This window comes from Drosophila innubila, assembly GCF_004354385.1.
Source record: "Drosophila innubila isolate TH190305 chromosome 2R unlocalized genomic scaffold, UK_Dinn_1.0 1_C_2R, whole genome shotgun sequence".
NCBI lineage: Eukaryota > Metazoa > Arthropoda > Insecta > Diptera > Drosophilidae > Drosophila > Drosophila innubila.
Window position 1 is genome coordinate 14,805,063 of NW_022995374.1, and position 24,163 is coordinate 14,829,225.

Genomic DNA, 24,163 nt, shown 5'->3' on the forward strand with positions numbered 1-24,163 from the left:
GGGGGAGTTTAGGGGTGGGCTAGGGGCGGGGTTTGGGGTTTGGGAGGTATTTATAATACAGCGATATGCCTTTTAATTAATTTTCAAGTGAAACTCTGCAATTTACGAGCAAATTTTTCAAATCTATTTCAGCGTCTTGTTTAGTTATACAAAATACATTATTATAGGCATATATATATATACTTGTATGTGTATATAGTTATTATTATATCTCAAAGTCAGCTGGCATTTAGTTCATTACAAATAAAATTAAATAGGCAGAATGCATTTTGTAAAATTGAATTGAATTTTATTTGCTGTGCATATCAAAGTAGAAAGTTTAGTCAAATTAAATGCACCGATTTGTCATTGTTTTGTTGCACTGTGCAGTCTCGCACGGTGGGTTAATTGTGTATGAATTCTCAATTGTTTAGTAGCTGAAATTGCAATCAAAGAATTTTGTGCGTTTAGTAAAAAGTATGCAGTTCAATAGCTCTTAGAAAAATTAAATAAAATCAATCTTAATTTGATGCCATTTTTTTACAGGGACTTGTTGGATAAATTTTGCCAAGGAATTCAGTTAGCTGTCGGTACGGTTAATTGCCTTTATATGGTATATGGTATTTGGTATATATGTTTCATTTAAAATTTATAATTTTATATATATGGATATTTATTTCATTTATAATACGCAACACATTCAAATGTTAATTTTACTACATAAATACATACATACATGATAATCATAATAATAATAATAATAATGACTTTCGACTAGAACTTTTTGATGCATATACAACGCCTATGTTTGTGTGTATGTATCCATATGTATGTATATGTGTGTAAACCATGTAGTAAGATAGATCATAGATCATTAATTAATTAATGTTTAATTTCACCAATTCGCTAGCTTTGTGCGTTTTTTGCCTTTCCTATTTTTTAAACGGGGCCAAAAGGAAAACTTTTCATTTGTATTTCATTTTCTTCACTATCTGTAAAACTTGCTTGCCAGCGTATGTACAATAAAAAGGGAAATTTTCGCTTTTCGCTTAGCTAAAATCGTTGAGACTCAACTCATAAATACTGTTTAGCGGGGAGGGGGAGAGTTTGAGGAAATGTATAAGAAAATGAAGGAAATAGCACAAAATGTGCAGATTTAATTAGTGCCAAACTCAATTTAGCACTTAAACATGAGTTATTGTTATCGTTTATCGTTATCGTTATTATTTATCTATCGTTATCGTTTTCAATTTACACACAACACATTTACCAAATTAGCAACTGCTCAGAAGCTCATTGAAAACATACGTCTTGCATTATTTTTGTGGATATAAATCTTAATCTCAACAAATGGAAACATTGATAATTTGCATGCAGATTAACATTGACATTTACACGGATCGACAACGGAAATTAGTTATAAATACAATGTATATTTATATATATATATTTATAATAATACATATACGTAAGTACTATATACGGGTATTTTACTTATGTCTTTTCTCTTGCATTTCTCTCTAAAAATCTATTTCTCTGACGACGATCAAATGCTTTCTCTCTCTTTTTTTTAAACTTTGCTAACTTCAAATTGTAACTGTGTGTGTGTGAGTGTATGTGGATTTGTGTGTCTGCGTGTAGTTAGGCTAGTTAGTTGTCTAACACGTCAGCTCTGTTTAACAATTACAATTGGCATTAGGCGTGCCCTGCGTTTGATCTGTCAAACGTTGTCCCTTCTGTGAGCCACCAACTAACGTTGGATCCGCATCGAGGCTCTCGGACATCTTGTCGCATATAATATCCACCAAGCGCTCAAAGACAGCCTGTAAAAAGCATAATTTATGAAATAAATTTTTTTCATTTGCTGTTTTTATTTGATCTCACCTTAACATTCACATTCTCTTTGGCCGATGTCTCAAAGAACTCGACGCCCAGTTGATCGGCCAATTGGCGTCCGCGCTCAAAGCTAATCACACGCTGATCCTCCATATCGCATTTGTTGCCCACCAATATAACCTGAGCATTGTCCCACGAATACGTTTTAATTTGTGTCACCCTTTAAAGAAAATCAAATAATCATACCATAATTGGGTTTAATTACTGTACAAATCTGGGCGTATCTCACTTACCAGTCTTGAACAGAGTTGAAGCTGTCCTCGTTGGTGACATCATACATCAGAATGAAACCCATGGCGCCGCGGTAGTAGGCTGTGGTTATGGTGCGGTAACGCTCCTGTCCAGCTGTATCCTGCATATTGGCGAAAGACAAGCAAGCAAAGTGACAAGTGTTTTGGTCAGCGCCAATTGTTGACTGGCATGTCATTCAAGGGGTAACGTAAACGCAATTAGTGCTGCCCACACACACAAACATACACACACCCACACTTACACTTGCAGACACATTGCTGTGGTTGGCTGTGTGAGAACACTTCAGAGTGCGCTCACCTGTGAAACTTGTTGCCTCAACACACATTGAAGCATAGCTGATGTGAAAATAGACACAGCGGCTCTGCAATCAATACATGTCTGTGTGTTCGAGTGTGCGGTAGTGTGTGTGTGTTTGATTGTGTGTTAACTGTGCATACTTGCCAAATTGCATGCAAATTTTGTTAGCACAGAAAAGTATGCTATACTTTTTCAAACAGCAGCTGCGCGGTAAAATTGCACTGCGCACAAAAGTATTCTACATTTTTTTTTATTTCGACAGTCGTTTGTTAAGCAAATGAATTTATGATTTTGGTGTATGCAAATTATAAACTAGTAGGACTCGCGACAGTCGAGAGATCGAAACTTACCCAAATTTGCAGCTTGACACGCTTGTCATGCCGAAACACGGTTTTGACCTTAAAGTCAATGCCCACGGTGGAGACAAAGGCCGATGTGAAGCTATCGTCTGCGTAGCGAAAGAGGAAACTGGTCTTGCCCACGCTCGAGTTGCCAATGATGAGAAGCTTGAACATGTAATCGAAGTTCTGATCGGCCGCATCCTTTTGCCACTTGGGATCACCACCGCCAGCCATTGTTGTGCTGTGAATTAGAAGTAGAAGTCAAGATATTAGACATCAACTTAGCCTGGCGATTTAAGAGGGTTGAGTTCAAAAGCGTTTGTCATTCACAACAATAGTTAGACACTAGTAGCAATCGCTTGAATTCAGTTAAAAATAAAAAAAGTAAACATTCGAAATCGGCATCAATTGAAATTTTTCGCATATTCTTAAGCTTAATTATTTGATAACTGTTATAATGTTTGATACCACACTGGCCGTGCTGGTGAGTTGGCTAGCACAAGGCCTTTGCCTGGTGCTGAGCCACGCCTGGCAGCACCCACTGTGCACCACAGGATTATGTCTGCTCTTCAGCTTCTTCACCCAGGCGGATGAGCAGCTGCGCTTTGAGATAAGCCAACAATTCCACACACGCTGGCAACGTTTCAAGAATTCCTATTCGTTCCCGTTTCTCACACGCCACAACAAGAACAAGAACAGCAACAGCAACAGCAACAGTGAGACATATGTCTATGACTACAGCTTGATGCAGGGACCACACACCTGGACACAGACGGGCAACAACCAGAGCCCGGTGAACATTGATGAGCAGATGGTCCAGCGACTGGCGATTCACGAGCTGCTCAACTGGAATCACTATGATGAGCTGCCCGCCAGCATTACACTGGAGAACACGGGACAGACATTGTTGTTGCGTGCACAGTTTCGCAGCAATGTGCCCACTGTGAGTGGAGCTGATCTGCTGACCAGCTACACCTTTGTGGAGCTCTGCTTCCACTGGGGCTGGTCGAACAGCGAGGGATCCGAGCATACGCTCAACAATCGCAAGTATCCGCTGGAGATGCAGGTCCTGCATCGCACTGGAGCCTCGGTGCCACGTCGTTGCACTAGCAGCTATGATTTACTCATGATTGCCTATATCTTTGAGTTGTCTGCCCACAATCCGTTGCTGGATCCGTTGATGCAGAACCTCAAGCTGGTCCAGATGCCCGGCAAACGTGTTGAGATTGCCCCGTTTCCACTTTCCTATTTGATATACCCGTTTCGTACTGGATTCTATAGTTATGGTGGATCGCTGACACAGCCACCCTGTTACCAGGGCACCGAGTGGTTCATCTTTCCCGAGTCCCTGGCCATCAGTGACTTCCAGCTGCGTCACTTTCGCCAGCTGCTGAGCGGAGATCGCTTTACGCCCATTTCTCGCAACTCTCGTCCCGTTCAACCTCTGGGAAATCGCATCATCAATCTGAACTACTTCTGTCCCTACGACACTGCCCAGTTGGAACGCATGCGGGTTGAGCTGTTGCAGCAGCATCAGCAGGAGATTGAGGAGGAGCAGGCACAGATCGAGGAGCAGCAGCGTCAACAGCTGAAGGTCAAGGCAATGAACAGTTCCGACGATGAGGGTCAACTTATTGAGACTCTGGACACGACAACCACCATAACCACCAACTCCTGCACGAGTGTCTGTGCCACCGTCCTCAATCGTGAAGGTGGCAATGGCAACGGCAACGTCAATGGCAACCAACAGCAGCAGGTGACCTCATGCTGCCCCAACTCCATCATATTCTTCAGCTCGAACAACAACTACAGGAACAACAGTCTCGACAGCAATGGCAGCGACACGAGCCTCATGGACAAGTGCAATGGACACTTTCAGCTGGACCAGGCCGAGGAGATGATGATGACATTGACCAATGACGTGGGCATCTGTGGCATGGGCGATGGTCTCGGTGTCGGCGTCGGTGTCGGTGTCGGTGCCCGCATTCAATTGATTGAATAGCCAACAATACCACTTTCTACCTTTTTGTTAGATGATTATTATTATTCAACTTTGTTTGGACCACAATTGGAAAACAATCAATCCACACTGGACAAGTAATTCATTCATTCAACACATCACTCGAGGGGCTGTGGCTTCAACAAAGTTGCGTTTATATTTTCTAAGGCATGAAACAATAACTACAATTTCACAATTTCAGTATTGTGGGCATTACAATAGATCAGAGACAAAATAGGCAGGATTAGTTATAGACAGCTAGAATGTAAGCTGTTCATTTTGATTATAAAACAAAGGTCAATGAAGATATCTATCACTTATTAAATTTGCAAGTTCGTACTGTATTTTTTGTGGTTTTTCAACACTGGACAATGAAATTGAAATATGAATATTAATGGTGTAATTTGAATTTAAAACAATGATTCACTAGGAGTATTTAATATAGATATATCACATATACCAAGTATTTTCCAAAGAATGTTACCATCTGACATTTTCCCAAGCAAAGAGAATGAAATATGAATATGAGGCGGAGCCATAGTTTATTATCCATCTTTTCTTGAATATGACTGTCATGTCATTTACAAGGAAAGTCAAGAATAGGAAGAGGAAATTTCAAATAACAGTTACGCTACTCGGCTGACAGCAAAAGCAATCAGTTGGCCTTGAAAACTTGTAGCCTTGTCGAGGGTAGAAAAAGGGGGGAGGGTAGAAAAAGGAGGGATAAAATGTTGCTTTAGCTATTTGAAACTTTGAGTTAAGAGTGACATTTTTTATGCACGCTGCGTACACAACATTGTGTCGATAATTTGTATGTATAGGCAACTCGGCAACATCATCCACTACCCTGCCACTACCCTTCTTCCACTCCCCCTCTTTCGCCTTGGCCATTATATCAAATGTTGCGCAGATTCGCGCGTCATGCTCAAGGCCTCTGGCAAAAAGACACGGCTCGAGCTCTGGTTGAAGCTGAGTCTGTTGAGAGGCACTTGAGGCGCTGACTGACTGAGACAGGCACTGGCAAGCAAAGACATGCACAGACAGGCATGCTCAACTGAATAAGGAACAGGCTGTTATCAAAGCTCATTGCTTTTATGTTATCTCTGCTTCATGCAAGCTGTAATTATCGATTTTTATACGCTGAGGGTTGACTGTCAGTTGTTGTTGTTGTTGTTGATTCTCCTTGATGATGTTGTTGTTGTTGATGTTCTTTCATGTTTTGCAATTTTCGAAACATCTCCCCTCATTAAGCAGCTGTTTATCCATTGCTTTCCCGCCCAACCTGTGGGCTAGCTTAATTATTGTTAACGAACTGGGCATCAAATATCACAAAAGCAAATACTATACAGTTATAGCTACACTTATCAGTGAAACAATATGTGTGTGTGCCCAAGGGTGTATATGAGTGTGTATTTGCTCAATGCTTATGCACCAAACTTGTCAAATTCTCAATCAAAATTTCAGCTATTGAAAAGTTTTTGACGTTTAGACAACAATTCAATATGCTGCCAGCTTTTGTGGACTTAACAACTTTGATGCCTGTCTGAGATTGTGTGTGAGTGGCTGTGTGTGTGTATGCTTGAGTATACCTAGTGTGTGTTTCGTAAAGTTTTAACTTTAGTAAATGGAAATGCACTTAGTGCTAACAACACACATAAAAATTTTTGTTGAGCTTTCTAGGTACATTCTTCTATAAACTTTTTATCGATAGTATGTCGATTTTTCAGCAGTAAAAATCATGATTATTTAAAGATACCCTTGATATACTTTGGGAAAGCTATTTCTTTGCAAAATAAGCTAAAAGTCTAAGCTTATAAATATTGTTAGAGTATGTTGCCTCTCTTTTATTATAATATAAAGTATATCAAAATCGAGGAAACTTGTTTAGCTGATATAGATCATATAATTATTATTATATAATTACTGCCTATAGAATATAAGCTGAGTTAAGCACATTAATATGGCCAAAAGAAAAGCCAATTACCAATTGCCTTTCAGCTTGGTTGCACTCAGTTTGCCTATGGCTGTTGTTAGTGTTGTTGCAACAACAACAATGCCAGCAGGTGTGAAGCCACAACAATGAAATATTTATTTACTGCGTGTGCATTTGACATTGGCAACTTTCACTGTCGTTGCCATTTCCACTTGTGTCCAGCTGCAAAAGAAGAGGAAGAATAAAGCAAAAAACAAAACACGACGACAACAAACGAGCATGAATGTTGTTGTTGTCGTTGTTGTTGTTGACATGCCCAGGGGCAGCTAATGAAGCTGAAAATGTAGCTGGACACGTTAAGGACTCACATGCACACACACAGACACACATACATTCATGTATTATGTGCATAAATGATGAGAACCATGCGGCGTATACTTATTGTTATGGGTAATGCAAATGCACTTACTGTGACTTTAGTCTTGAGGTTGTTACGGTTGTTACGTCTCTGTTGTTGTTGTTGCAGCTACTGTGTACTTTTGTGTGTGTATTTGTTGTTGTCTTCAAGCTTGAATTGCGCCGAATACAAACACTAGATCCTGGATAATTCCTTAAGTGCTCCTGTCTGCTCCTTCTATACTATTCTTGCCCAACTTCTGCTGCTGCTGTTGTTTTTGTTGTTGTTTTTGTTGACGTATGCGGGCTTTTCCTATAGCTGCCAATATGTGTGAGTGTGTGTGTGGGTGTAAGCGCTTTTCAGTTATTTTTCACACATATACACAAATCGATAATGTGACTCTGAGTTACTTTTTTCGCTCGTTTCTCTCTGTTTTTTTTTTACACTGACGTTTGGGCTGGTTATTGGTTTTTGATTATGTGGCGTGCAGCTCAGGAGAAGTTTCAGCCTTGGCACTGAGTTGGAGTCTCTCTCGCTGTTGGCTTCGTCCTGCTTTCTGCTTCCTGCTTCCTGCTACCTGCTGTTTGCAAATTTGCGCTGCTTGTTTACGATTATTCAATCAATTATTCAGTTTAACGCGCGTTTCGTCTCGCCCGGAGTCGCAATTTATTCAATTATTCATTCAGTTACATTCGAGAAGGGGGCAATATGTGTTTTCTCTCAATTGTTGTTCACCGTTTTCTTTTTATACTCCGCAGTAAGAATTTTCTTTCGCTCCGTGTTGTACACGTCGTCGTCGTCTTTTACAGGACCACAAATGAGGCAAAAATTTTCCTGTCTCTGCCTGTATGCGAGTGTGTGTGTGTGCGTGTGTGTTATTACTTGCGGCGAATTGACTGACGCGGCGAATATAAGCGAATTTACTCGTATTTTGTGTACGTTTTCATCATTTAAAACTGTTTCAAATCGTGCAGCTGCTGCTCTTCTTCTACCTCTTCCTCTGCTTCTTCTTCTTTTTCTTGCTTCTTCAATGGTGAAAATCGATGGGCTCATCCGCCCAGTGGGTTGTTTGTGTGGGCGCTGACGAAGCTTTTGCGGCGACAATCCCGCGAGCTTTCCATTCATGGCGCGCATTTGCGCACTGAGCACAACAACAGACGTAAGCCAACACTATCAAAAGATTATCGATTGACAAGCAAATGCGCGCGCTTTATGAATTTCGCTTATGCAAGTGAATTTTATCTTTATGCCTAAATTACCAGCCCCAAGTTGGATTGATTTACAACATAGTAAAGTTTGTGTGGTTCAAAGATTCCACATAAAACAGATTGCACATATAAACAGTTTAATTAATAATAGATTAACAAATCAATGAAAACAATGGCAATGTCAAAATTACACTACAATTTACTATTGCCAGCAAGCATATCACGCACCACTTTAACAGCGTATTTGGCGGTGCCAGGCGCTGTGGTAACGCCATATCCACCGTGTCCATAGTTGTGCACCACTTTCAGGCGACGTCCTTGTGGGTTTATAATCAACTCCGGCTCCACACGCACCACCGAACGATGCGGACGCAGACCCACGCATTCCCGTACAATTTCCGCTTTCTTAAGACTGGGCAAGAGATCATAGCAGCGTTCCTTGATGGCCATGCTATCGTACTTGCACCACTCGGTATTGTAGCTGTCGTACTGCCTGCAACCACCCATCGTGACAGTCTCGAATCCGGGCAACACATACGTATCCAGGTCGCCGTAGAAGGCAGTCTTAATCCAAGGTGCACGCACCTTCAACACCTGCCCACGAATTGGGACCAAGTGCTGATCATTGCACAGCTCCTTGGCGCCCATTCCCGTGCAGTTGAGCAGCACATCGAAGTTCTGAGGCACGTCAAAGAAGCTGCTCACATGCTGATGCTCCACTTGACCTCCATTCTCCAGGAATCTATAAAGCAATATGATAGTTGTCAAGTCTATAAAGTAAAGGCAGATAGTAGAACTTACTTCTTGGTGGCATAGGGCAGAAACAGGCGACTCTCTGTGAGGCATGTGGTAAAGAAGGAGCCATACTTCCAGCCACCATGACACAACTTCAGCTCATCCTCCGTGGCACGACGATAAACGGGCAGCAACTGCTCTATGAAGTGATTCTATCCAGCGGAACCAATTAAACAATGCGATAAGAAAATCACTTGATTAGCTGATAACATTGTCACCTTACCCGCACTATGGAGGGCGTGGTGCGTGAGAATATATAGCCGGATAGTTGACACACGCCAGCCAATGCCGATTCCTTGGAGCGACGCAGATCATCCCAGTAATTGAATGCATCCCTCATCCACTGCCTGCAATTGAAAGCAATGAGACAATTATATAAATTAATTTATAAATACCCTTTGCGGAGGGTACTATAATTATGTCTCGAAGTGTGCAACGCATTAGAGAAGGCCTGATTACAGGGTATTAAGCCTGTCTATCGTTTCACAACTTGTGCGCTCACGTACTGCGTAATTTCCTGTGTGGGACCCATGAAACTGGTGCCAGGTCGAAAGATTCCAGCGGCCACATAGCTAACGGTATCATCATTGAAGCGGTCGGCGATAATGGAAACCTTTGCAGTTGGAAACTCTTGTTGCAGCTCCAATGCTGTGGTTAAACCAATAATGCCACTTCCCAAGACACCGAACTGCATGTTTGCCCTGCCTAAAGGTTAACTTCTAACTGAGCTATCGGCCGATGCAGTGTGAGTATTTAACGCCGTCCATTTGATGCTTATCAATGTCTCATATCAATCAAGCAACAACTGCTGATTACAGGCAATTAAGCCAATTTACGGGACACCACTGTACAGCATTTGCACTTGCATTAGAGACAGTCCCTGATAGATTTAAATTATTAAAAAATAATTGATTGTCTAATATATACACTGCTTAGCATTTTTTATTTGACTTGTTTTTTATTAAAAATTCAATAATATTCGTTATGTTTATTTCAAACAGCTGTGCTCTATTTGGTCATTTGCCAACACTTAACTGATCCAATATAATGTAAAAGTGTTCGCTCTTATCGATATAAAATGTTACTTAACACTTATTGTCCCGGTTAAGATAGCCCCACTTGTTTGCAGTCGGGCAACAGAATTTGCTTTACGCGCAGCTTTAATTTATTTATAATTAATTATACAGTAAGAAAAACTTTATTTTTATAAATGGAAGGTAGGCGGTGTGAATTAAAAATTAATTAATTGTGGTTTATTTTGACATGTTTTCATCGCTTTCATGATTTGTGACCATTAGCCAACACTTGTGCAGTATCGATAAGCCGATGATTCATATCGATGTTTCGCCCAGCACTACGCCACAGTTGTTGTACGGTAAAATAAAAGCATTTTGTTTTGGTCTAATATTAAAATTTCTATTTGTATATAGTTGACAATGTGACATACTTATACTTATTTACATTTGTTACTCCAAATTGTGCACCACAATATTAATATTGCACAGCATCATTAAAGGATTGGCCAAGGGCGACCGCATTCAGTGCCACAGTGCCGCAGAGAAAGCAACTGCCAAAAAAAGGGGAAGCAGAACGAGCAAAGTGCAAAACAACGGACACCAAATACGAGAAACAGGAATATGTCATCAATGTCGCCCAGTGAGGTGAGTTGCTACTCCCGATCCTTCCCAATTGGCAGCAAAAACAATTCAATTACGTTTCATCACAAAGTGAAAAAAGAAATGAAAACAGTTGTGCAAATGTTTGTTGTCAGCTGCTGCTGTCGCTGTCGGCGTCGCCGCCTCTGCTGCTGCTGCCGTCACTGACGGCAGAATTTGTATTGTGGGCATTGCGAAGGTTCAACGTCATCTTATCGTCACAGATGCTGCGTAGTCGTACTTATCACCTCAATAAGGAACAATTTGGTTATATAACAGATTTAAATGTCGCTTCTTTGTCTGCAACACTTCATCACTTTCACCGTTTCATCTGGAGGTCTTGAGCGACGTCGGTTTCACTTGCCTGTCTGCCTGACTCTGAGCCTGCTGCGACGCCCACACACAAACAAACAAATACAAGCACACTGTTATCGACCCGTGCAGTTTTTGTTTATGCAACCAATTGCAATGCTGCCACCTTAAACTGTTTATTTATCTGTCGAACTGCAGCGCTTGCATTTATTTTTGTTTACGCGTCGTAAACAAGCCTTGAAACAACAGCGCCATCTATCGATCCTGCGCTGCTTCTGTTCTCTGCATCTGTTGTCTCCCTTCCCCCCCACACACACACTCAACCGCCCATTGGCTGCTATAACTGCCCGCTCTACCCGCTGAGTGTTTCACTCAAGCGCAAAAGCTTGGCGCGTACGCGCAGTTCGAAGTTTGCAATTCGCTCTGGTTTTTTGTTTTGTTTCGCCGTTGATTTCATTCAGTTCTCATTGACACGCGGATTCACACGCGCGGATTCGTATACGGCAACCGTGTAACTAAATATCGAAAAAAGAAAACCAGACTAACAAACAACAACAATACAATACCGTTTACACAATTTGCAGGCACTGTGCCAAAAGCTGAGCTTTAATTATCGATTTAATTATCGGGGCATTCCCAACTAAACCAAATCGGATAAACCGTTAATTGTCTTGACACACGCTCTGCCAATCAATGTTTGGTTTTCTGTTTTATTATAAATATTTCCGACCACACGCGTCGCTTTCGCACATCTTTTTCCATAAATTTGTGTATACATATGTAATTGTTGGTGTGAACTGATTTTGGCACGCGCTCAAATTCGAATTATAAATACTTATGTGTTCGAAATGGAACAAGGGTCTATTTGAATCATATGGTTGATTTCGACACTTGTTCTTTTAGTTGAATATTGATTCAAGTCAAATTTATAGCCTGTCATGAGATACTTTGCCTTATACACAATGCGGTCTATATAAACAAGTCTGTACTTGATTATGTGCATATCTTTAGATACGAAAAGAACCAGTTTCTATATACTTGATATGCAAACTCTGTCGTTCAACTCGTATATAGGCAGTTTTGGCATCGAGTCGCAGTCAGAAGTGTGCACAAGCCTCCCTCCGATCGCTACCTACGAGTATTATTTTAATTCTCCCTTCTTTCTGATCTGTCTATGATCCGTCATGAAATATTCATGCGATTCTGAACAGCACACCCTCAACACAAAAGCGTAATATATCATACAATATATAACTTCCTTATGGGTAAATTGAGACAATGGAGAAACAGATTTAATTAATACTTTTCCCTTGATAAAGATGCTACCCAATTCATTTGGGTAACTCATACATTATTTATAAATGCTGGATCTTTTCTTATCTGCAACGTGATCAAGCCCACCTGGCTATAAAACTTATATATACCCTTTGGTAGATAAGCCGATTTATTTGTTTTAATTTTATTTGCATGCGCAATTAAATATTGGTTGAGAAAGCATTTTAATTTTCTTATCAACCTTTCAACTGGTCTATATGCTTAGTTATGTCTTTGAGCTTAAGCTGCTGTCACTCGTAGCGCTTGTTTACTGTACTTTTATTAAGAAAATGCAAATTAATCATTTTAATTAAAATGCATTGTCGCCAATTGCTGTGATTTCGCAACGGTGCATATAAGAAGCTTGTCATTTACAATAATAATAACAATTTAATTGTCACCAGTCACGCATTTCACTCATGTCTTTGTTACTGGAATCGCGTAAATGATATAGCATATTAAGCCGACATACTTACAGACATTTGAAGTAGCTTTTACTATTATTTACTATTTACAACCTTCATTCATGACTCATGCGCAGCCAACTTAACTAGGTAAACAGTCATGCGCAGCCAACTTAACAAGCTGATGCACGCTTGTAGTGTTGCCAGATAGTTTTCAGCGAATCCATTAAATATTTTGAGAAAACCTGTAAAAACTTTGAGTAAATATGTCATAGCCAGATCATTTTCGCATTGTAGATCCTCATAGTTGTAATCTGAGTGGCTTTCATTGCCATTTTCCATGCACAACTCACGTGCTGTCATTGAGGACACGTTCGGCCAGTTGATTTCGATTAGTTTTTCAATTGTAAACGTTTGACAGTTACAATATTACGAATTGATTGCTTATGAAGAATCAATGGGCTGAAAGATGAGCTGTATCACATGACAAGTACGTGATACACGCCCTACCTCTCTCTCTCTCTCTTTTTCACTCTATCCCCTTCCACTCCAGTTTTCGGGGCTTGAAATGGCTTTTTATAAAACAGGCGCATCAGGTTTTTGGTTTATTTATACAATGCGACAGTCAGCGCCCCAAAATGAAACCGATTAACTATCAATCTCTGACGTCAGAGTGACGTCGCAAAAGAGCCTCGTTTACATCCATGTACGTGTATACTATATACATAAATACATAGTATATAGTGTATGTGCACTCTTATCGATTGTACGAGGAGCAGGCCTCACATGAAGGTCGAATTTGTTGATTTAGCAATTGCAAGTTTAAGGTTATGCTGCACATTTCCTCAACGCCGCAACACCTTTCCCCCAGCCCTCTCTTGGGTATCCCTGGTACAGCTCGTTGCTATTTTTGCACATTTTTGTCGTTTCTCTTTTGCTCGTCTTGTAATGCGCTTAGCGTTCTTGGCAGGAAGGGGATGGGAGAGGGAAGAGGAAAGAGGCTAGAGGGGAGAGTTCGGTAATCAGGAAATCATTTTATATGGCTTTGGCGCATGTGAAAGTTGCATAATTGGGCCCAGTGGGTCGTGAATCAGTATTGAAGGCTGGTCCCAAATTGGCCAAGTAAACAAAAAGGTAAACAGAAAAGAAATGAAAACAGCAAACAACATCCAAATGTTGTTGCTGTCCATGACTCAGAACTACACATACTCACAGCTTTCGTCACACCTGTCTACATTTCTGTCTCTATCTGCCTTTCTATTGCCATCTCTATCGCTGTTTCTGTGGCTCTTTTGCTGTCTTTTTTGTGTACTTTTTATGGTCCAAACGACCTTCACACCAGCAGCCAAATCATTTGGCCACTGCCCACTCGGAACACCCACTCATCATCTTTATCAGCTGTTGTTGCCTTTTTCAAGTTTATCAGCCTTTTGATTTTATCTATGTATTATATCTTTTTGTTTACTCTCACTAAATTCTTAAGAATAAACGATTGAAAAATAAAACGCAAAATCAAGAAATTGCGAGTCGAATTGTTTATCTTTCTTTTTGTTTGCTCTTTAATTTATTTATGTTGTATTCTTCAAGTTTTTAAATGCCACATGATGCTGTTTTGTTGTATTTGTTTATTTTATGGGTGTCAAAAAAGAAATAGTACTAAACTTTTTTTAGCCGAAAATTTTAAGAGTATGGTAATCACAAAGAAGTGAGTAATACTTTTTGAATACTTGAGATAAAGTAAAAGTTTACATTAAAAACAATTTAATTATTTTAGAATTTATAGGATGACTTAAAGTCGAGTTACATTTAGAAGATGCTTTTTATAGTTTTCTCAGCGGGGGATATCCACTTGGCGCTTGACAACAAACGGCAGACATTTGAAAATTAGAATATATACTAATCTATCTTTAGACTGGCAACGCGTCTTCTCACATCAATCGAATTGGGGTGGTAGAAAAGAGGGCAGAGCAGAAAAGAGGGCGAAGTAAACAAAGCAGCAGTTAAGACCTTTTAGCTAAGGAATCTGCAGAAGAAATGTACTGAATTGTTTATAATATATGTATTTTCAAATTTAAGAAAAGAATAAGCTAATTCAATACAATAATTGTATGCTGCTTTTCGTTTTCTAGTTTTCCAAAGTTCAAACAGCTGCTAAATGAGCAGATCTCAACGGTTCCAATTACCCCATATAGTTGTATTTAATTAATCATCGATTCATCGACTCAACTGTTGATTGACTTTTATTTATTTTTGCACGTTTTCAATTTCAATTGCCAGTTTGGCTGCAGTTTCATCAAATCATCAAATGCTATTGCTTTTGTTTGCAATTGAAATTTAAAATGCACTTTTACAATTGACGTTGAGAGTCAAAGTCTACGTAGATGTCGATGTCGATGACTGTGGTTAATCATTTATGGCCCAGTTAATTACACTGGTTGTTTTGCTTTTAGCCTTAATTTGCAAATAAACTCGCATTGTTTTTGGGCCACTTTTCGTTTTATGACCTGTTTACAAAAGTACATGTGCATATTCCACATTCGATTCGTTATCTTATCAGCTGCTCTTATCAGGCGGAACGAGCGTGCCAATTGCCACGCTGCCGCTGCGGGAAAGCCAACGTTGGGAATAAAGGGCAAGTGGGGCAAGTGTTTCATCATCTTAACTGCAGAAGCTGCACAGGTAGAGCCCATATATAGCTTACATATATATGCTACATATCTATATCTGGCTTTATAAATATGTATGCATAAACGAGTTTTCCAGTCCTCTCGCAGGCTACATAAAATGCCTATTTTGATAGTGTAACTGATAATGCGAAAAAGAAACAAGAGAGCTCAGACAACAGTGCAGCGTCAACATGGGAATACCCTTTCCTAAAATATATATTTTATTTTCAAGAGAGAAACTAAATTTATATGAATTTTTTAAAGTCATAAATCGATTCTAGGTTTTGAGCTGAAATTTACAGTATTTATGAAAACCGTTTTGTATTTTATATGCATTCCCTTTTCGAAGGCTTATCAGGTATAAAATGTTCCCCATGGAATAAACTGAAAATACAATCTAAAAATGCTGACTTTTGAATACGCTCTCGAAAATATTCTTGAAATTTCTTATAAAACTTGGAAGTATAATAATACTCGATCAGATCTTTGTTATATTGTATTATATATTTAGACATAAATATGTGTTATTTCATCATATTTCGATTACATTTATTTATTATTATATGTGTTGCTCATTCTCTTTATAAAAGAAAAAAGGCCCTGGTTAGGGTATATAAAAATACACTACGCAGACGAAGGCACGTTAACATTGTCGACGATGACGAAGACTCCGTCGCAGCCGTCGGCGTCGTCGTCGCTGTCGTCGTCGCCTCGTCTCGAGCGGTTTCTTGGGTTGGGGCAGCGTTGGGTTAAAGGGGTATTCGAGCAAATTTCTCGACGTTTTTGCCACAGTCGTTGGCCGAACGTTGAGGCATTTGGCTGTTTACATTCGTCTCGTATTCTCGCATTCGCAATCGGATTCGCATTCGTGTTTCACATCGCCATTTGGCTTTGTTAGTTTGGCCAAAAAATAAATGAAATGTGTCTAGTTGAGTGCGTTAACATTTTGTGATGTACCCTGGGCAAAAGTATCTCAACATAGTAAGCTCTGTTGACGGATATGAAACAGACTAGAAACAATAATCTGTGAAATTTAGTTTAGAACAGAACTCAGCAAACGTTGCTTGGTATTGTAAGCAACATTTAAAATTTCAATAAAAATAATAACAACTGAAAAGTGAATACATACAACAAATATCAATTATATCGTGCGTAGCTTCTTAATAGACGTGACAAAATGTTGAAATTATTCAAGAAAAGCAAAGATAAAATGCCCAAATCGGAAATAATAACCGAACCGAAAGAGCCAAAAACTCCGCCGGTCTCAAAATGTGGCAAGTCGCTGCTGCTTGACAATACGCGATGGGAGGCAAGTATATAAATAGTATTCCTATATCTTATATATAGCTAATTGAACTGTGAACTGTGTGGCGACAACTTGGCCTTGACGATAATGACAAGCCATATCTATATGAACTGATACTTATCGCCTTATTGTAGTATTAACACATTTTATAAGACTTTTAACGCAGCTGACATATCTCGAGTACTTATAACTAAGACTCGTTCACGGTTGTAAATATATCTCATATATATTTCTGATCCGTATATATATAATTCTGTTTGAAAATTAACAAATTGCGTCATTAAGTTTGTACTTTCCGGAAAAAAGCATGAGTCTGCTGCCCTAAATATACCAATTAAAATAGCTAAGGTAGGGTAGTTTAACTTTATCATTCAACTTGAAACACAATTCATTAAGGGCGCTTTAAGTATGCCTTGTCTTGTGATTTTTTAAATTAATCTTTTTGCGACACGGCAAAAACTGAAGTTCTACTTGTTTTTGGCGCTTATCGAACAAACTGATAAAATTATGGCTTATAACAGTATTTGTGTGTACTCTATATAGAGTTGTATAAATATATTTATGGCTGGCTGATAAATAGCAAAAAGAAATAACAAAACAATCAACAGAGCATTGCACGAAGTGTTTTATCTAATCTATACAATGTCTGCCCCTATCGTAAACCATATACTATATAGAGATTGACGTTTGTAAGCTCAAAGGAAATGTGTAGGCGATAAAAAGAGTATATAGAGTATAGAGTATATGTGAAAAGTAAGTAACGATTACATAGAGAAGTCAGCGAAACACGCGATCTAAGTAGGAAAATAAAAAAAAGAAAGAATAACAAACCAAAATAGGTGCATTTCAAATTGAGTTGCATTTCCAGTTAGATAAGATGTATAACAATGTATAACTTTGAAATTGTGGCTAATTGCCCCACCTTTTCCCTTGTGTACTTACAGCGTCGCCTGCACAAAGAGCTTATGTCCCTGATCAAGGAGCCGCCACCGGGCGTGACTGTTGACACCGAAAGCGTACAACAAAATTTATCCGAGTAAGTGTATATACACGTACATATATATATATCTCTCTATTTCTCTCTGTGTGCCACATTTGCCACATGCCCGCAACTGGGCCAAGTGCGCGAAACTCGTTTAGCTTAATTTAGCAGCTTTTAATTGTTTACTTTTGTGTTAATGCTGCTTTTAATTACAGATGGAAAATAAATATTAAAGGTTTCGAGGGCACACTCTACGAGGGCGAAGACTTTCAATTGCTGTTCAAATTCAACAACAAATATCCCTTTGATTCACCAGAGGTGAGTACGCTGATAAGAGTCTTAATAGAGATAATTCATATTATCATACGATCGTTCGTTGTTTAGGTAACGTTCATTGGCAGCAATATTCCCGTGCATCCGCATGTCTATAGCAATGGCCATATCTGCCTATCCATATTGACCGAGGATTGGTCGCCGGCGCTGTCGGTGCAATCGGTGTGCCTTAGCATAGCCTCCATGTTGAGCAGTTGTCGCGAGAAGAAACGGCCGCCGGACAATACACTCTACGTGAAGACCTGCAACAAGAATCCCAAAAAGACTAAATGGTGGTATCACGGTACGTATACGTGATATTCACATCTGCTCAAAAACTTACTCCCTCTCTTTCTCTCCCTCTCTCGCTTTTTGTTTATTTGCTTATTGCAGATGATTCTGTTTAGTTAGCGTTGCAATTTATGACTACTGCCTGCTTGCTTGTGTTGCGCTTACAACAACACCACAACCACCACCAACAACTACAACATCAACAAACCATATGGCAATTTGTTGCTCGCCGGCAAGGACAACGCCTTATAGCGATCTTAACAACAACAACAACAAGCAATAACTACAACTAAAACAATCAACAACGTCAGCGTCAAGCCAACCCACTAATTATTTGAAACAACAACTTGAAAACTATTTAAGGCCTAAACACTTTAGGTGTAAATTAGCTGTGACAGTTAAAGAAATCGTTGTTACTTTTTAAGCTACATACACACAACTTACACACACATACACACAAACTCAGCCACAGTGCACAGAGAGCAAAAGGCAAAATGTCGCTGGTTAAACAGTAAAATAGTTAAACATTATATACAAATATATAGACAACTATAAATATATTCAATTTATACTAAGCAAATGGCAAACAATCAACAAACAAGAAAAAAACAACAACACCGGCGCGAGCAACAAAAATCTATAAACAACAACTGTATAAAACCACAAAACAATATAATTAAATGTTAACATTTTAAATTAGAATGTAAGCCCGAAATTAGCGTCTAAATTAAATGTTATGGATAACTTAAGAATTAAGCCTACTCTGTGTAATGTGAAAAGCAAACAATCAGATGTCCTTTTTGATGTTGCTACCAGGCTGTGGCAGCAACATTCCAAGTCAACATGCTGCACGCTGACCTGGAGCAATTAACCATAAACAAATCCAATTTAATTGTAACTTTTAATTTATATATATATATATGTATGTATAAATGTTTGTATAAAGCATGGCCTTGGGTTTCCAATTGATAAACGAGACTCAAGCGCAACTTGCATCACGCAACGTTAGTCGAAAACATTTGAAATGTATTCATAATTGTATATGTACTATTTTATTTGTTATAATATATTAAGAGTCGTCCACATCATGCAAATTCTGTAATTTCTCGGCCATTCAATCATCACATTTCGCACTGTAAACATCATATAATCCATCATCCATTGATTAAAATTCAAACACAAACTTGTTATTATATTTGGCAAAAAACGAAAATCCAAATGTGGCCAAGCAAATCTCTCATGTGGCACGTTCGCAAACATATTTACCTCTTACCGTGCAACTAGAATATGAAATGTGGCGAGTTACTCGCAAAAATATTTATGTTTAATACTATGTATAAAAATATCATATATATATATATATATATACCTGTATCTATATCTATGTGTAACTGTCTGCGACTATACTTAGCATATGTACTATCTACGCCTATGAAAATTACTGTTAAAACAAGTATTTAATAAAACAAACGCAAGTCTGTAATCATGTGAAAGAACCCGTGTTCCTTTTTTTGATCGATGGGGAGGGGATTAAGAAGTGACGAGACTACTAATGTTAAAATACAAACTAAATAAAATCGACAGCTTGATTATCAGGGAACAAACCTGAAAAAGAAAGATTTGAACTCTCATAACTTCGTCAAAACTCAAACGATTTTAACACGGAGTGTCATTTTAATCGTGATTTGGCTTCTAAATTATTTCTGCATTTCAATTTTGTTCACTCAGAATATTAAATTTTTTTGACCATCAGCCATTTATTATCCAATTTTTCTTACCCCTCATTATTTTAACCGATTTCTATAAGAAATGTCATTTTTATCATAATTTCTTTTCCCTTAGGTCTTTTTAAACATTCCTTATATTTATGATTTAGTCTTAGTTATTGTATAAATATAGAGTTACAGAATATGGATATAATTAATGCATTTATGTAGGAGACACAATTGTTCAACAAAAGTTATTAAGCGTGCTGTGCTCTTTAAAGTTTGATAGTTTCCAACTATAGACCCACACCGATGCCCGTGGTGGGCGTAAAGTAGAGGCACTGCAGCGCCTCCTGGAGGGCACGCTGACAGGCCAGTGTTGAAGTGAAGCCGCCGGCGTTCTCTTGTGGCGTCTCGGAGCGTATGTGTGCGATGTAACCCATGGACTCGACGTCGCTGGCTGGCGGTGGCGTGGGTCCTTCGGTGTAGGGATTCAGCGGTTCGTAGATAAACAGGGGTCCTTCATCTGATTTGGGCACAGGCAGCAGAGATGGATCGGCCGTCTGGCCAAACTTGATGCCTGTAGAGAACTCGTTGGCGGGTTTCGGTGGCGGTAGCTGCTTCTCCTCCTCGCGCTGTTTCTCCGCCTTCTCGGCGAACTCGCTGACAATTTGGACAGCGTCTTTGCCACTGTACATGAGCTCCTCGATGAGCGCCTGCTTGTCCCGTGCCTTCTTCTTCTTGTGCTCGGTCTCTAGCTCCTCCAGCTCCTTCTTGCGCGAATTCTCTTGCGCTCGTTCCAGCTCCAGCATCTCCTCCAGCGCGTACTCGTCCCGTCCGACACGCGTCTTGTTGCGTTGAATTACCTCACGATTGTCCCGCTTGTAGGCTTCGATGCGTTTGTTGGTCTCGATGATTTCAATGTTGTTGCATAGATTGTACACAATGTCCTCAATCTCCTCTAGGTAATCGTTGTATTCCTCCAGCGAGGCAAAGTCCTCCTCCCGTTTATTATAGTCCCGCAGTATGCGACGTCGTATGTCCACCTCCTTCTCCACCATCGGATCCTCAAAGAGCTGCACTCGAAAGTTGTTGCGCCGTAACGGCACCATGCACTCCGGACAGGCGCCAGATCCCTTGAGGAAGAGCATGTCCACGCATGATTCGCATAGTGTGTGGCCGCATACGTTGACCATCAACTTGAGCGAGGGATTGCGGTATTTGGTGGTCTTGCACCGCGGGCAAGCCTGCTCCTCCATCGCACCGCTCTATAAACAAACAATATATTAAATTTTAACAGTCAAGCAATTAAAATGCCGACAGAAAACAAAAAAGATTCGCTTTACTCAAAATGGCACATGCAAAAATCAGCCTGAATATATCGATAATCGATAAGTGCTGCGGTTGGTATACAACACTGAATGTGCGGTAGCCCTAATCTTTAACATTTTCAGCATATCGATATTTGCAATGAAGCATTTCGGTAGCTTGAGCGGGCTTTTCAAATATCATACAACTGATTTTCTTTTTTAAACATTTTATTTCAAACAGCATTCGCGTTAATTTTCACATTAAGAATAGAATTTAAATATGGTTTTTTAATATACACGCACATTAATATATATTTTTATATGATTATATGCATTAAATATTTAAATAATTTACATCGATCAAAACCTTTTCTTAGACGTACGTACATTTGTTTTCAGCATTAAGTTTTATTTATTCTTGTTATAATTGCGTACATATTGTTTGTGAGTATGTGTGTGTGTGTGTGAATTTGTGTATATAAGTAGTTAAAAGCATTTCCAAGCAGTTGCACAAACATTTGAAATTAATTAACAATTTAACCGCTGATTACTTGGATTTGTTAGTAAGTAGCAATTGTATTTCGTAATACTTCAGGAAAAGGTCGTGAGTGTGTGTGTTTTGATATTAAAGCAGCACATTTTGAATTATGAGAGATATATGTACTTAAAATGCTAGAGTGGGCTAGTAAATTTAGGCTAACTTACGGGCTAACATGTTGCTTGGGCTTACATAATTTATACAAACTTGTTGAATGGAAAAAAATAACGTAAACAATACACATAGATTTACATATACAGATACAGATACAAATACGGATACATATTTTAGTTATGTACGTTTGTATGTAAAAGAAATCGACACAAAAAACCTAAAGAAGAATCAAAGGCGCGCTTTTTTCTCTGTATAGGTTCAACAAATTTTCGATTCAATTGTAAATCGAATCACTGTAAATATCACAATTTAGTTAACACATACTATACAATGCATACAATTAAAATAATCAATTTAAACGGTTCGTCATTAACAATAGTTGCCACCAAAGCAAAAAATTAAAATAAACATTTCGAATAACTCGTCAGAGGGTCATTAAAAATAGCTATAAGGGGTGGGTGGAAAGGTATTGAGGATGTTAGGGGTTGGTTGGAGTTATTACAGAAATTAAAATCGGTTATCGAGCTAGCCCTGCAACGCGGTGACCTCCTCCTCCAGCTCAGCATCGACCTCGTCAATCTTGGAGCCGCTGCAACCGCGACACTTGCAGCAAATAATGCACGGCGCCGCCAGCAACAGCAACGGTGATGCCACCAGCAATAAAATGCCAAAGCCAGCAAATATGCCAATAACTTGAGCGCGATGCCACACAACGGAGGCACGCGAATGACCCAATTTATTCTTGCACGGCCCCTTGTCATAATGCCGCAGCAGAAAGTCATCCTGTGCCATAAAAAGAGAAGAGGGAATTAAGTCAGAAGCCTTAAGTTGCAAGTGGAGAACAAACTCACATCGAGACTGGCCAGGCAGTACCAGCAAAAGACGTGCTTGCAACGCTTGCACATCATCTGGGCGCAGCCCTCGTCCTTCTCAATGGGCACCGCGCACATGGGGCAGCATTTGATGAGCTCATTATCGAATGGTATGCCAATATCATCCTGTCCATCGGCAATCAAACGTCGTCCAAATTCCTCGCAGCTTATGTTCGGATGATACTGCAAAAGTCAAGAGAATAATCAATTGTCAGCTCAACTTTAACTATTTATAAATGTGTAGCGCATTATATGAGTGTATGTATTTTTTATAAGGCAAAAGAGCTGGGTCGATATAGACTAGTTCATTTATTTGCCCATTTGTTTCTAGAAAAACTAGTATCTCAATTTGGAGCTATCTTGATGAAACTTGTTACAAGTCTGGTGGAAAATCAAACTTAAATTTGAAAAGCTTTATTAAGATATTTCTACCAATATTATGGATTATAATTATGTATTTCACATCGATAATTGTCTATTAGGTGTAGTCTCATTTATACTGCCCAACTTTGCTCAAAATTTGACAGACTACTGTATTATAATTATATTAGATTAATATTGTCTCAGTCGAACATTGAATACAGGCGTCTATAAGGTTATCATATTCTCAGTCTATAAGGTTATCATATTCTCAGACTCACCGCCTTCTTGCAGAGCGCACAGAACTCATCCTTGCAGGAGGGACAATGCACGGAAATGGAGAGCACGGGTGTCACACCATCCTGTTGGGGCGTGTAGCTCTGTGATGTCGATGGCGATTCATCCATTTGGCAGATGGCACTACCACCAGTTGTTCCAAGTGGAGCAGTGACTGTAGCACCACCACCCACCATGCAAATTGTCTCGCAGCCCGCACGTGGACACCAGGTGCGCGTCTTGTCCAATTCGATTTCTTTAATAAACAAAAGATTATGATAAATGTGATTCGATTAGCAACAGAGAAAGAGAGCGAGAGAGAGAGAGAGAAAAAGAGATTAAGTCATGGAGCACGTACCTCGATTCAAGCGATAACGATGGTGCTTTTTCAGCAGATTCGTTGTGGTTAGGTTCGCAATTTCGGGCAACGAGATGGCGCCCTGAGCCGGACACTTGGCATCCGGGCAGGAAATCTCGTAGGCTCCTTCGGTTATCTCAAACTCCACGTAGGCGCGCATACACTGCAAATTAAACAAAGAAATACGAGTTAATATGCTGGCTATGCTAAAAAGAGGCAGGGAAAGTGTTTGGCAAGAGAGCAGAGAGGGGAGATGGGAAAGGAGAAAAGGATGCGAAACTTTCAATTGT

General features: G+C 39.5%; 6 protein-coding genes across 7 annotated transcripts in view; 2 read left to right on the forward strand and 4 right to left on the reverse strand.

The window, feature by feature from the left end:
* Positions 1 to 1,559: 1,559 nt before the first annotated feature.
* LOC117783256 (ras-related protein Rab-3) lies at positions 1,560 to 8,282 on the reverse strand. The gene is made up of 5 exons (XM_034620552.1): positions 7,167 to 8,282; positions 2,775 to 3,006; positions 2,109 to 2,227; positions 1,864 to 2,035; positions 1,560 to 1,802 (listed from the first exon to the last, which is right to left on the reverse strand). The coding sequence occupies exons 2-5, from the start codon at positions 2,997 to 2,999 to the stop codon at positions 1,656 to 1,658; spliced, it is 663 nt and encodes a 220-aa protein (XP_034476443.1). The 5' UTR covers positions 3,000 to 3,006; positions 7,167 to 8,282; the 3' UTR covers positions 1,560 to 1,655.
* Positions 3,206 to 5,108, forward strand: LOC117783254 (carbonic anhydrase 6). The gene has a single exon (XM_034620549.1). It carries the CDS (start codon positions 3,223 to 3,225, stop codon positions 4,765 to 4,767), a length of 1,545 nt encoding a protein of 514 aa, XP_034476440.1. The 5' UTR covers positions 3,206 to 3,222; the 3' UTR covers positions 4,768 to 5,108.
* A 131-nt stretch (positions 8,283 to 8,413) lies between the features above and the next one.
* On the reverse strand, positions 8,414 to 9,822 carry LOC117783255 (D-aspartate oxidase). The gene is made up of 4 exons (XM_034620551.1): positions 9,604 to 9,822; positions 9,321 to 9,444; positions 9,104 to 9,249; positions 8,414 to 9,044 (listed from the first exon to the last, which is right to left on the reverse strand). Exons 1-4 carry the CDS (start codon positions 9,789 to 9,791, stop codon positions 8,495 to 8,497), a joined length of 1,008 nt encoding a protein of 335 aa, XP_034476442.1. The 5' UTR covers positions 9,792 to 9,822; the 3' UTR covers positions 8,414 to 8,494.
* Positions 9,823 to 10,569: 747 nt separating this feature from the next.
* Positions 10,570 to 19,832, forward strand: LOC117783116 (ubiquitin-conjugating enzyme E2 W). Of its 2 annotated transcripts, none has more exons than XM_034620326.1 (5): positions 10,570 to 10,758; positions 17,699 to 17,790; positions 17,952 to 18,054; positions 18,121 to 18,352; positions 18,442 to 19,832. In XM_034620326.1, exons 1-5 carry the CDS (start codon positions 10,735 to 10,737, stop codon positions 18,453 to 18,455), a joined length of 465 nt encoding a protein of 154 aa, XP_034476217.1. In that variant the 5' UTR covers positions 10,570 to 10,734; the 3' UTR covers positions 18,456 to 19,832. The 2 variants fall into 2 exon arrangements, with proteins under 2 accessions (XP_034476217.1, XP_034476215.1); XM_034620324.1 differs by lacking the exon at positions 10,570 to 10,758 and adding an exon at positions 16,227 to 16,757.
* Positions 19,833 to 20,182: 350 nt separating this feature from the next.
* LOC117783387 (CDK-activating kinase assembly factor MAT1) lies at positions 20,183 to 21,403 on the reverse strand. The gene has a single exon (XM_034620774.1). It carries the CDS (start codon positions 21,302 to 21,304, stop codon positions 20,342 to 20,344), a length of 963 nt encoding a protein of 320 aa, XP_034476665.1. The 5' UTR covers positions 21,305 to 21,403; the 3' UTR covers positions 20,183 to 20,341.
* Positions 21,404 to 21,577: 174 nt separating this feature from the next.
* The window catches only part of LOC117785848, a 49,557-nt gene continuing 46,971 nt past the window's right edge, over positions 21,578 to 24,163 (reverse strand). Inside the window, exons 5-8 of the mRNA XM_034624101.1 lie at positions 23,874 to 24,036; positions 23,521 to 23,771; positions 22,859 to 23,062; positions 21,578 to 22,790 (exon numbers count right to left, since the gene is read on the reverse strand). Of these exons, the coding sequence (XP_034479992.1) occupies positions 22,533 to 22,790; positions 22,859 to 23,062; positions 23,521 to 23,771; positions 23,874 to 24,036 (876 nt within the window). The 3' untranslated portion in view covers positions 21,578 to 22,532. The remainder of the gene's footprint in view (positions 22,791 to 22,858; positions 23,063 to 23,520; positions 23,772 to 23,873; positions 24,037 to 24,163) is intronic.

Excerpts from the sequence above, each read along its gene's own strand:
- LOC117783256 (XM_034620552.1), bottom strand. The coding sequence starts at position 2,999 with ATGGCTGGCGGTGGTGATCCCAAGTGGCAAAAGGATGCGGCCGATCAG. Across the intron at positions 2,228-2,774 it reads GTGTCAAGCTGCAAATTTGG|GATACAGCTGGACAGGAGCG; the intron begins GTAAGTTTCGAT and ends GCCAATATGCAG. Across the intron at positions 1,803-1,863 it reads AAGAGAATGTGAATGTTAAG|GCTGTCTTTGAGCGCTTGGT; the intron begins GTGAGATCAAAT and ends TGCTTTTTACAG.
- LOC117783254 (XM_034620549.1), top strand. The coding sequence starts at position 3,223 with ATGTTTGATACCACACTGGCCGTGCTGGTGAGTTGGCTAGCACAAGGC.
- LOC117783255 (XM_034620551.1), bottom strand. The coding sequence starts at position 9,791 with ATGCAGTTCGGTGTCTTGGGAAGTGGCATTATTGGTTTAACCACAGCA. Across the intron at positions 9,445-9,603 it reads CCCACACAGGAAATTACGCA|GCAGTGGATGAGGGATGCAT; the intron begins GTACGTGAGCGC and ends TTTCAATTGCAG. Across the intron at positions 9,045-9,103 it reads CTGCCCTATGCCACCAAGAA|ATTCCTGGAGAATGGAGGTC; the intron begins GTAAGTTCTACT and ends ATTGCTTTATAG.
- LOC117783116 (XM_034620324.1), top strand. The coding sequence starts at position 16,626 with ATGTTGAAATTATTCAAGAAAAGCAAAGATAAAATGCCCAAATCGGAA. Across the intron at positions 17,791-17,951 it reads GTACAACAAAATTTATCCGA|ATGGAAAATAAATATTAAAG; the intron begins GTAAGTGTATAT and ends TTTTAATTACAG. Across the intron at positions 18,055-18,120 it reads ATCCCTTTGATTCACCAGAG|GTAACGTTCATTGGCAGCAA; the intron begins GTGAGTACGCTG and ends TTCGTTGTTTAG.
- LOC117783387 (XM_034620774.1), bottom strand. The coding sequence starts at position 21,304 with ATGGAGGAGCAGGCTTGCCCGCGGTGCAAGACCACCAAATACCGCAAT.